This window comes from Sciurus vulgaris, assembly GCF_902686455.1.
Source record: "Sciurus vulgaris genome assembly, chromosome: 4".
NCBI lineage: Eukaryota > Metazoa > Chordata > Mammalia > Rodentia > Sciuridae > Sciurus > Sciurus vulgaris.
The window spans coordinates 31,176,350-31,188,354 of NC_136464.1; the positions used below are offsets into that span (position 1 = coordinate 31,176,350).

The window sequence follows — 12,005 nt, forward strand, 5'->3', positions numbered from 1 at the left end:
ACTGCCCTGCCTTGGGTCTTCTTCTCACTAGATCAGATGAAGCAGGGCCCTGTTTTCTCACATCTGTATCCCTTCCTACACCCCATCCCATACCTTGCACAGAGCAGCTGCTCCACACATCTTGGTTGAATATTAAAGAGTGGTCCTTCACCTTTCTCTACCACCATTGCAAGAAGTGGTGGAGCCCTGGAGATTTTAGAGTGGGGGGCAAGAGCCCCAGCACTCCTGCCACCCAGCAGAGCCAGCCTCAGCTTCCCAAGGCCTCCTGTGAGGCTCCTCCCCAGGGCACCCTACTTCCCCCCAAAGGCTGGGGAGGTCAGGAGTCAGGCAAGGCTCTCAAGAAAGAATCCCTGCTCCAATCAAGCCTCTCCTCCAAGTTCCTTTCACACGAAAGTCAAGGAAGGCAAGGCCCAGACACCAAGCATGGCATCCTTGAAATCCTCTGGTGCCTCCCTGGATGCCCTCCTCAGAGATGTGGTCATGTCTTTCCTCCTCCCACAGCATTTCCAGGTTGGAAGTGATCTTATGGCAGCATGGTTAAGCCCTGGCCTTGGGAGCCTAGCACCTGGATTCAAATCCTGGTTCCTTCACAGTTAACTTTGTGACCAAGGGCCAGTCACTTTGTTTCTCTGAGCCCCTCTGTAGCCATCAGGTCCTCAGATTCAGAATCCAGACCTCCTGATTGTTTCTGGGATCTGAGCCAGAAACAGACTACCTGGGTTTAATGGTTGGCTCTAATCCTTACTTATTCTCTCTTGGCCTCAGCATCTTTATCTATAAAGTGGGGATAATAATAGTGCCTACTCAACTTAAAGCATTTCTTTGAGAATTAAATGAGGTAATTTATGCAATGTGCTTGGCACACAGTTAGAAGCTAGTAGGTACTAGCTATATCACTACTAAGTGCTGTCCCTAGCACTTAGTAGGAGCTGAGCAAATAGATACCGTAATGAGCTTCACCCTCACTAAGCTGTGATGTCTGGATCTTTTCTGTCTGGTTCCCCAGCAGCCACAAGGGGCCCAGCACTAGTCAGGAGCTCAACGAATGCTTAAGACAAGGGCGAAGCAGTACTGGCCTGGACCAGGAGCCGGTGGGTAGCCCGAAGCCTACCGCTGGGAGAAGAGGAACTGAGGTGTTGGGGAAGAGAAAACAGAGCGGAGGTGGGAAGACAGATAAGCAAAGGAAGTGAGTGAGAAAAGGAACAGGAGAGGCTGTGGCGGAGAGAGATAAGAAGGACAGAGAAGGCCAGGGACGAGGAAAATGCCGAGGGAGGTGAGGGGAGGTGAGGGAAGCCTGGGGAGAGGCACACAGGCCAAGCCAGGCTGTGGCCGGGGGAACTGTGACCTGAAAGGGGCGCGGACAGGGCGCTGGGCGGGACAAGCGGGGACCCAGGCGGGAGGGGCCGAGGGGCCCCACCCTGCCTCCCCGCCTTGGGGCTGGGGCTGAGTGGCTGGAGATTGGCTGGGGCGCTCGGCAAGGCCGGAGCTGGGGCCCCGAGGTGGGAGGCGCCAGGATCACTCCGGGCGCCCAGAGCGGAGTGAAGGCTGCCACCCACTTGGACGACCTCCGCTGCGCCTGCTGGGGAGTGTCGGGGGCCTCACGGCGCGCATCTAGGGACAGCGCGGCCATGCAGGCGGCGGTGGGGGGCGCGCGGGCGGCTGCGCTGGCGCTGCTGCTAGGGGCGCTGCACGGGGCACCCGCGCACGGCGAGGAGTACGACTACTATGGCTGGCAAGCTGAGCCGCTGCACGGCCGCTCCTACTCCAAGCCGCCGCAGTGCCTCGACATCCCCGCAGACCTGCCCCTCTGCCACACGGTGGGTTACAAGCGCATGCGGCTGCCCAACCTGCTGGAGCACGAGAGCCTGGCCGAGGTGAAACAGCAGGCGAGCAGCTGGCTGCCGCTGCTGGCCAAGCGCTGCCACTCCGACACGCAAGTCTTCCTCTGCTCGCTCTTCGCACCCGTCTGCCTCGACCGGCCCATCTACCCGTGCCGCTCGCTGTGCGAGGCCGTGCGCGCCGGCTGCGCGCCGCTCATGGAGGCCTACGGCTTCCCCTGGCCTGAGATGCTGCACTGCCACAAGTTCCCCCTGGACAACGACCTCTGCATCGCTGTGCAGTTCGGGCACCTGCCAGCCACCGCGCCTCCAGGTAGCGCCGCCGCCGCCCCCGTGCGCGCTCCGACGGCCCTGGACTGCAAGCTGGGCCGGAACGGATGCCGCTCCCCCATCCGCCTAGCACTGATCTGCGAACCCCGACAGGTGCCACCCCCTTCACATACACGCACGCCGTGTCCTCTCAGCCCTGCGCCCCGGGGAATCTCTGGCTGCCTTCCCGCCTTCCCATGGACTGACAGAGTAGTGCCTCCCTGAGGCTCTGGACACTCCCGCTGGTTCTCTTTTCCAACTCCTGCCTGGCGCCCCTCTCAGCGCTCGCCTTCCCAAACTACTAAGTCTCTGGGTGCCCTAGGGCGTCCAGATAAGTGCCTTGTTTCCTCCCTCACCCCCCAGATGCCCAGGTCCCTAAACAATGCCTTTCACCTGGACAGTGCCTCTCACCTGAACTGGGCCCAGGCCACCAAGACAAGCATCATCCCTACCCCGTTTTGGGATATTGGGAAGGATCGGGGAGGGGACTACGGGGTGTGGGGAGGGTTGGTTAAGAGGGGTTCCTGGGCTATCCCCCTCACGTTTTCTATGCCTGGAACCCTTATTTCTCCCTCTTGCCCAATTCCTGGGCTGAAGTCTTCTGGGTAAGGTGCAGTGCAACAGATTCTGCCTCTAGGAAGGAGGCTGGAGATGAGTTGACCTCTGAGCCTCAGCTTCCTTTCCATAAAGGATCCCAGGTTCAGGAAACCTTGATGACCCTAAGTCCTTCCTCCTACCTGCACCCCAACAATTCCTAATATTGCTTGGTCTTGACCTCCCTTTCACTGTGTTGGTCCACATACAGCTCTTTGCAGGTGGAGTCTGTACCCTCTCCCACTTCCTCCTTCCAGGTGGCCTGGCTGCCCAGTGCCCAGTCCAGGAGGCTAGATAGTGGCACCCAGCAGGCAAGCCTGGCCTGGACAGTTATTGCTCCCTCTTTTCCTGTACTTACTCCCCAATAAAGCAACTGGACCCAGCCCTGGGCTAATCTTACCTACCTCTGCCCAGTCCTCCAGGGTTCATGCCCTCTCCCATGGGGTTCTGTGCCTGGGGGTGTGGAGGAAAGGAAAAATCCCCATCCTGGAGGTTGAGACTCAACAGGGAAGCAGGGAGACAGCCAGCCTGGAGAAGCGTTTGTGTGGCCAACAGACAAAACTCAGAATATTTCATATAAAAACAAAGAGTTTTGGTTTCCCTTGAACACTCAGAAGTTCTGGCAATGCTAAGCTGATTACCTTGGAGGGGGTGCTCCTCAGCCCAGCCCTGCCAGCTTCACGGGTTACTCTCAAGCATGGCCCCTGCAAACACCCCCACCCATCCTCAGTCCTAAGCCAGCTTCTCCAAGCTTTGCAGACCTGGGTAACCGCTCTGGGCCTCAGTTTCCTTTTCTCTGAAATAGAGATAATATCTGCTTCATAAACTGAGGATCAAATGGATAGAAAACAATGTGCATCATGGTTATGGAGTCATGCCAGGGTCATGGAGCAGTAACTGTGCCCACTGCTTTGTCTTGTCTTTTTCTGATTGTCACAATCGCTCAGTAGCAAATGATGTATTATTTCCCTCACCTCATTTCCTGATGAGGAAGTGGAGATTTAAGGGACTGGGGGATGGCCAGGCCGTGGGGAAGCAAGCACCCTAAGTAGTTCTTTCTCCAAACCCCTGAGCAACCACTACCCACTCCATCCCCACCTTCTCTCTTCAGTGACCAAGACCTGCGCCCAGTGTGAGATAGAGCACAGTGCCGATGGCCTCATGGAGCAGATGTGCTCCAGCGACTTTGGTGAGTATGGGGCCCACTGGGCCACTGCCCCGAGCAGCCTCCTTGCCACATGCACATGTGTGCCTACATCCGTCACAGTGAACCCAAAGAACTTTCACATCACTAACTCCTTTTAGAATCTGATGATAACCATGAGCCCTCTCCTGAGAGAAATGCACCTCTTTATGCACATCATACCAGGGGCTTCAGAAACCCCTCAAGGTCATGGTCCATGGGCCTCAGAAACCATCCCTGGACAGGGCTTCTGCATCCCTCCCTTGGCAGGATCCAAAGTGGTGCCTCCATGGCTGAGAAATCCCACTGGGGGAGGCAGGATTATCCCAGAAATGGATGGGGCCATAGCGGGAAGAGAGCAGCTCCAAGATAGAAGGGGAGCCCCTCATCCCTGGGCTCTGCTGGTCAGGGACACTGAGACCATCTGCCCCCACAACTTCATCCCAGATCTTCCCCATCCTGGGATAGTCAAGCCAAGTCTAGTCAGGATCTAGCAAACTCAGGGACTACATAGTTCTGCCAAGACAGTTCCCTGTCTTGTGTTTAAGCTTCCCTATCTATAAAAGGCAAATAATAATAATATCCTTACTTAAGATGAGTCTTTAATGTTAGTAGCCTGTTTGGAAAAAGAATAGTGCTATATTGCAAGAGATGTGAGAGAGAAAGAGAAGGAGGGGAGGAGGGAAGGCAGAGGAAAGAAAGAGAAGAAAAGAAATTGGACACCAGTTGCCTTCCCTGAGTGGGCAAGGTTATTCTCTGGCTTCTCACAGAGATGAGAAGGGAAACCTAGCCTGAGGGACACCCCAACCCCAACCCTTAGCACAGGACTGCTTATTCCCAACTGTATTAAGCTCTCTATGGCCACCTCAGAGTGACCTGGACCATGACTCTCTGGCCAAGGACCCTGCCTTCATCCATGTGTCTCCAACCCCATGCTCACATTCCTATACTTACCACAAACATACTCTCAAACAGAGACATCCAGCCCAGAAAGTCCCACCCCACTGCACAATCACACACACACATGCAGCCTGGCTGATCGCCCACAAATAGAAGTACCACCAGCGCCAGGCACAGTGGCGCACACCTGTAATCCCAGAGGCTCAGGAGACTGAGGCAGGGAGATTGCAGTTCCTGGTCAACCCAGGCAACTTCAAGAGCCTGTCTCAAAATAAAAATTAAAAAAGGACTGGGGGTGTAGTTCAGTGGTAGGTCACCCTTGAATAAAATATCCAGTGTCACAAAAAAGAAAGAAATCCCATTGGAATCATTCCCAGAGATCATGAAGTCCATCACAAGGACCCCCCTCCAAGTGGTCAGCCCAATTCCCAACCTCCCCTCCCTGGGGAGCCCAATACCTGCTCCACTGCCCATCCTGAGCCGCCCACCCAGCATTTGGTGTCGTGGAAAGGGTCAGGCCCTAGAGTTAGCCAGACTGGATTCATTCCAAGCTCTACAATTTGGCAGGACACAACTTCTCTACCCCTCATTCCCCAGCCCTAGTACCTTGAGGACCAAATAGTAATGTCCAAGAAAGTCCGGTGCCTGATAGGAGTACTAATATTCCCAAATATTAAATGTACCCCTGTAAGCCACACCCCACCAAGCCCCAGACTCCCTGACTCTGAACACCCAGAGCACACTAGCACCAATCTGGAGCCACCACTGTCCTGAGCAGAACTGACCCTTCTCAGGCTTTTCCTCTGCCCCTCCTTTTCCACAGTGGTCAAAATGCGCATCAAGGAGATCAAGATAGAGAATGGGGACCGGAAGTTGATTGGAGCCCAGAAAAAGAAGAAGCTGCTCAAACCAGGCCCCCTGAAGCGCAAGGACACCAAGAGGCTGGTGCTGCACATGAAGAACGGTGCAGGATGCCCCTGCCCACAGCTGGACAGCCTGGCGGGCAGCTTCCTGGTCATGGGTCGCAAAGTAGATGGACAGCTACTGCTCATGGCCGTTTACCGCTGGGACAAGAAGAATAAGGAGATGAAGTTTGCAGTCAAATTCATGTTCTCCTACCCCTGCTCCCTCTACTACCCCTTCTTCTACGGGGCTGCAGAGCCCCACTGAAGGGGACTCCTCCCTGTCCCACCCAGCCAGCTGTGCTTTGCCCTCTGTCCCTGCCCACCTGGCCTTGCCCCCACTCCCAGGCTGACCCAGCCCCTGGCAGAGGGTGGCTTCAAGCAGAGTTGTTAATGGTGCAGACCCCAAGGGAGGGGCATGGGGCCCATCCTCCTTGACCAAGGCGTCCTAGGGGCCCGGGCATCCTCTTTTAGGAGAAGGGCTTTCTCTTCTGGGAAGCTCCAGGGTTTCCAAAAGGGCCAGAGGGAGGAAAGCAAGGGAAGGATGAAGGGCTCAGGCAGCTTGAGAAGGGGGTTTCCAGAGTGGACAGTGGCAACAGCTCCCCTCTGCTGCTGGTGGGGCCTCACTTCAAGAGGGGTCTGTGAGGCTGAGCTACTCGGGGATCAGGTCCCCCACTGTCCCTTTGTGTGACCTCATCACGGTCCTCCAGAGAAAAGAATCTCAACACCCTGGAGCCCCGCTTCCCTTCTTAGTCAGGTCCCTACCCCAAGCCTAGAGCCCTGCTGGACTGGACAGCAAGGCCAGCCCCACTCTGCGCAGGCCCCTCCCCGCCCGGCCCGCTCCTCCTGCCCATTCCTCGGCCTCCACATCACCTTCCACCCTGATCATAATAAGTTATTGCTAGTGCTGTGAGGCCATAGGTTCTAGACAACAGACGCAGGTAGGGTTTGGCTTATCAATTTTTTTTAAAGTTTTTAATTAAATAAAAAAAATAGTTCCTTTGAACCAGGTGATTTATCAACTGGCTATGAAGGGTGGGGTGAGAGAAGTTTAGAGTGGACTTTCAGCCAAGAGGCCCTTACCTTAACCCACGGCCTGGTCACCTAACCTCCTTGGGAAGCCTAAGAAAAGCAATGCTGTTTCTGTAGGCTCTCGAGAGCACACAGCAAGGGACAACTTGTAGCCCGACCACTGACTAAGGGATAGAGATGGTCACCCTTTTTTGTCCCTGAGAAAAGACCAAGGTGCCAAGGCCCCCAGCCTGCTCCCATGGTCAGAGTACTCCCGTCACACAGTGTCCCCTAGCATTCCAAGTCCAAGGAGGCGGCTACAGTGAGCGACCAGAGAACCAGCAGCCTCAGGTGTGTCACTCCTCCCCTTTAACTTTTGGGTACCTCTGGGCCCGGTCCCGACCTTAGGCACCAGAGGCCGTAGACCAGCGCTCCTCTAAACGTGGTCCCCAGGCCAGCAGCAGTAGCATCACCTGGGAACTGGTTAGAAATACAGAATCTTGGGCCCCTCTCCAGACCTACAGTATCAATCTGCATTTTGACCCATCAACACTGGATCAACCAGGGAGCTTTTACAAAAGCCCAGGCCCCACTCTAATGCAACTCAGTGGAATCGCACACAGAAATCAGTATTTTTAGGTGCCACTTGGGTGATGAGCAACCAGGGCTGAGAACCACCATTTAGATAAGGTAACATCTGAGGTAGGGAGTGGGTGAGGGACAGGAGGGTTTCCAAGGGGCTCAGAGCAGATGGAGGCAGTCACTGTGAGGTGGACTGCCCAGGGAAGGAAAAGGCTTCAAAGAGAGGCAAGAAGCCACTGCCACTCAAACTGCCAGATCTGGAAAGGGTGGTGCCAGAAAAGAGCTCCCTGCAGGGTCAGCAGCAGTTGAAGGACAGGGCAAATGTCCTCAGAGGGAGGGATGAGGCACCACGCAGGGTTTTCCTCCCCAGTGAGGGTAGGGATGGAGGTCTACTGCTCCTCTAAGCTAGGGACCCGCCTGGCAAGGAAAGCCTGAAGTCCACAGCACTGGGGGAAGGTGGCATCTCCAGAAAGGCCCAGGCCATTTTACAGTGGGACCAGCGTACACTGCACTCGCCTTTCTGCTGTCAGGTCTCCCTTGCTAACAGGTGGTCACCCTACCCGTGAATCGCGCGGGGCAGCCAGGTAGCCTCCCAGCACAGGGCGGGAGCAACAGAGGCCTACCCATTCCTTCTCACCCCAGGGAACCACTTCCATCCACCCTGCCAAACCTCGCCTGGTCCTTCTGGCTCCCTGAATCTGCCCCTTGTCTCCCAGCCGCCCACCCCGACCAAATATTTACGGACACTTCTCTAGTCAACCAGGACTGGGGTTATTTTTCCGCTGAGCACAGGACTAGAGCCCACCTCAGGGTGCAGAACAATGCTGACCTCTGTCAGGCACTGGCAGCAGTGAGAGGCAGCCGGCAGGGCGGGAGGCAGCTCCCTCCAGCCATCCCTTGGAGCCCAGCGAGGCTCTCAGCTCTCACCCACGCCCACAAAGGGACCAGGGTCCAGCTCTACACATGCCTGTCCCCCACTTCTGTTGTCAGCACACCCCCTGGGACTCTCTTTTCTGGAACCAAGAAACCAAAGACCAGAGAGGCACTTCAGGGCCTGAAGCCCAGGCTTCATTTCCTCCAGGCCCTACTTGCTGCAGGCCCTCCCTCCTGGCCGGCATGGAAACCCACATCTGTGCCGCCCAGAGAGCACCTGGGCCCAGCAGATCAATGAAAGCCTGCCTCTGACCACATGGGACAGCACAGGAATGCGGGCTTCTCCACAGAGGAGGTCTGCAGGTGGACAGGTGGGAGGTCTGTCCCAGACTCCCCTGTCTTCCTGCTCTCAGTGGGGGAGGGCTGCGGTTACAAGATGGTGCCTCTTCCTCCTGAGATCTCAACCACATTCTGGGCAGCAAGGTGGGGAAGAGCTAAGAGCAAAAACCACATGCCAGCTGCTTGCAGCCCTTTTGATCAGGAAAACAGTAATTTCCCAGCCAGTCCCACCTGGTAGATTTCCACTTGTAGCTCACTGGTCAGAACCAAGTCACATGACCTCCCTCTGGCGGCGAGAGAGCAGGACGAGTCAAGTTTCTCAACTCAGTACATAGTAAGAGTTCTAATACAAAACAGGAAGGTTTGCGGGGAGGCACACTCAGGGCTGAGTGAGAAGAGGCAGGATAGCCGGTTCTGGCTTCAGACCCTGTGACTTAGTGACTGTGACACTGGGAACATTGCCAGCTGTAAGATGGGGTGAAATGTCTATTTCCTGGCATTGCTTGGTGTAAAGTGTCAAATGTGTTGAAAGCACCTGGAAACAACATGCAACATTTAGAAAATGTTCATTAAGTGGTTATTTGTATTTTTATTAACCAAAAGCCATGACTAAGCAGTACCTACATAGCAGGTATTCAGTAAAATTCCTGATTCTTTAATCAATTAAGACATACAAATGTTAGAAAGAGAAAAAGCAGGCACATCTTATCTAAAAGCCAGAATTACAGAACCTACATTAGAGGTTTTGCTTGGGAATCACATTCCCAGGTGGTATATAAGCCAATACTGAGAAGACGCCTAATACTAGTAATCCATAAATATCAAAGCCATGATGGGTAGCAGGCACTACTCAAAACACTTTCACAGCCAGGCATGGGGACACACACTGTAATCCCAGCAGCCCAAGAGGCTGAGGCAGGAGGCCAGCCTCAACAATTTTGTGATACCCCATCTTAAAAATAAAATAAAAAGGGCTGATGATGTAGCTCAGTTCCCCATATTACCCCCCCCAAAAAATCACTTTCACTTTCTAATTTAAGCCTCCCAACAGCCCTGCAGGGTAGTGTACTTTAATGACAGTGGCTAAAGTTCAGAGAGGTTAAGAACTTGTTGGAGGTCACACAGCACACATTGGTGCTATGATTTGACCTCACTCTTAAAATACTACTGTGTATAGAGGCAAAGCCAAGGACAAGACAGGGAGTGCAGGCAGCTATGCCACCAACCTGCCTCACAGGAAGCTCTCTGGGAGCCATGTTCCAAGCCCACTTCAAGGGCCCTGACAGGCAGAGGAGCCAGTAGCTTTTCTCCAGACTCCCAGACAGCCTACCCCACCTCCTCTCTTCTAACCCCTGCCAGCATCCAGACTCAAGTCCCCACAAAGGAAGCTCACATCCCACAACTGTTTAGCCGACTGTAATCCTGGCTAAAGTTCACTCCTTGGGAAATCTACTGTGGGGGGTAGTTGGTGTTGGAATGTATGTGGCTGGGACCCAGTGTCCCAGCCCAGACAGCAGGCTCTGCTGGGGCCCTGAAGAAAGCCAACAGCCAGGGGAGCCCAGAATCCCCAGCCCCCAGCTGTGCCAGAGAATGGAATGTGCTGCTCTGGGTGCAGAAGACAGAAGGTGGGGTCGCAGGAGCTGGGGGGAGGGAGGCCTCTGTCACAAGGCTGCCTCTGTTCTGCTGGAAGCTGAGCCCACTTCCCTACAGCTGGAGATGGGGAAGAGAGAAAGGCTGTGCATGGCGGGCAGGCCCCTCCCGCAAGCTCAGTGGCTAGCTCCTGGAGTTAGTGGGGAGCAGGTAGGAGAGAGCGCAGGTGACTGCCCAGAAGGCTGTCTTCATCCAGTTTCTTCAGGCCTCTACAACAAGCACCCGCAGAGCAGTCCGCTTCCTGCTCTGTGGCCGACTAACTCTATGACCCTGGGCAGGTTACTTGACCTCCCCATGCTTCCATTTTCTCCCCAGTTAAGAACACACCCGGTTGCACGGAATGTCAGGGGTTGAAATGAGCTAATGCACTCAGCACATTGCCGGGCATTAACACTCTGGGAACGTGAGTACTACTATTATCCTGCAGGCCACCAGCTATAGGACAGACACGGGGAGGGGACAGGCCTCTCTGCAAGGGTACCTTGAAGGTTCCATGGAGAGGAGATGAGATAGAGCTTCACCTTGGCTTCAGCCCCTAAGGCCACAGATCCTGATGATCCCACAAACCACTGCCAGTTCAAGGTCTGTCAGGGCTCACAGGAGACCCTCAACACCAGAACCAAATTGCAAAAGGACTGACAGAACCCTGAAGGCAAGCCAGACTGTGGGTTGGGGCTCCAAGTCTGCCCCAGCAGGTGCCAAGGCTGTAGCCAAACCTGCTGCCTTCTGGCTGGTGTCTTTTAAAGCAGGCATCCAGCTCTACAAAGGACATCACATGTGGGTCCTCTCCACTCTACTGACCCCAACTCGCTGTGAAGCATCCTATGATCCTGCCAAGGCTCTCTGTGGCTTTGCTCTCCTGGTGGGACCTGCACTGCAGAGAACATCCCCTGCCTGCAGTCACTGGCACCTCAAGGAGACAAGGAGGCGGCCCCTGGCTTTCCTTCCCCACCTCTGTAACCCACTCCTGGGAGCACAGCCTCCTCGAGTTCCTCCTGCAGCAGTCAGCATGTCACCAACAGCAGGCACTGTTTTCATTTTCCAAAAATAAAATGATATTGATGCTGCTTTTTCAAACTACACTCATGTTCTCCCTGACATTTTCTCTAAAAAATAAACTAAAAATTATTCTCTGGCTTAAAATTTTAAAAAAAACCAGAACACTGTTGTAGGCCATGCAGGGCAGTCCTCTGCTCTACCCAGAGGCTGTTATGACAATGGCAAGTGAGCGCTTATGCAGTGTTACTATGTGTCCATGCCTCCTGTGGACTCTCATTTAACTCACATAGCAGTCCATCGAGGTCAGTGTCACCATTGTGACCGTGTTACAGTTGAGGAAAGCAGCACGGGACTGGAGGCCACTCGTTCTCGCACTGCTCCAGTTCATAGTAAAGGAGATGGTTAAGCAGGGTCAGTGTGGAGCAGGTGCCCACTTGCTGCGGTTGGACTCACTACTCCTGCTTTGGGACAAGTACCTTCAACGCAGGCTTGGAGTGAGCACCAAATAAGACAACGTTCATGAAGTACTTACCCAGTGCCTAGAACCCAGTGGACACCCAGTCCGCCCCAGCTCTCCAGCTGGCTTGCATGTCCCACCTGACACCAATCCTCTTTCCTGCTGGCTCTCGGCCTCCCCGTCTGCTGACCCTTTTTGGCTTTCTCAGAGGGATTAGCTAAAATCTTTCCATTCTAAAGCAAGCATTAACATTCACCAAGTTATGGTCCCAACCCCACCCTGGGCCTGGGCTCTCATCCTAGTCACAAGATGGAGCCACACGACAATCCAACCAGCATGTGCTGAGCCCTCCTGCATGCAAGCAGCTT

General features: G+C 54.5%; 1 protein-coding gene across 1 annotated transcript; it reads left to right on the plus strand.

The window, feature by feature from the left end:
* Positions 1-956: 956 nt before the first annotated feature.
* Positions 957-9,517, plus strand: SFRP5 (secreted frizzled related protein 5). The gene is made up of 3 exons (XM_079137866.1): positions 957-2,151; positions 3,853-3,930; positions 5,648-9,517. Exons 1-3 carry the CDS (start codon positions 1,629-1,631, stop codon positions 5,992-5,994), a joined length of 948 nt encoding a protein of 315 aa, XP_078993992.1. The 5' UTR covers positions 957-1,628; the 3' UTR covers positions 5,995-9,517.
* Positions 9,518-12,005: the final 2,488 nt, after the last annotated feature.

What these genes read in the sequence shown, in the direction of transcription:
- SFRP5 (XM_079137866.1), top strand. Translation starts at nt 1,629, where the DNA reads ATGCAGGCGGCGGTGGGGGGCGCGCGGGCGGCTGCGCTGGCGCTGCTG. An exon ending in GCCAGCCACCGCGCCTCCAG is followed by an intron (nt 2,152 to 3,852) that starts GTAGCGCCGCCG and finishes TTCTCTCTTCAG; the next exon opens with TGACCAAGACCTGCGCCCAG. An exon ending in GATGTGCTCCAGCGACTTTG is followed by an intron (nt 3,931 to 5,647) that starts GTGAGTATGGGG and finishes CCTTTTCCACAG; the next exon opens with TGGTCAAAATGCGCATCAAG.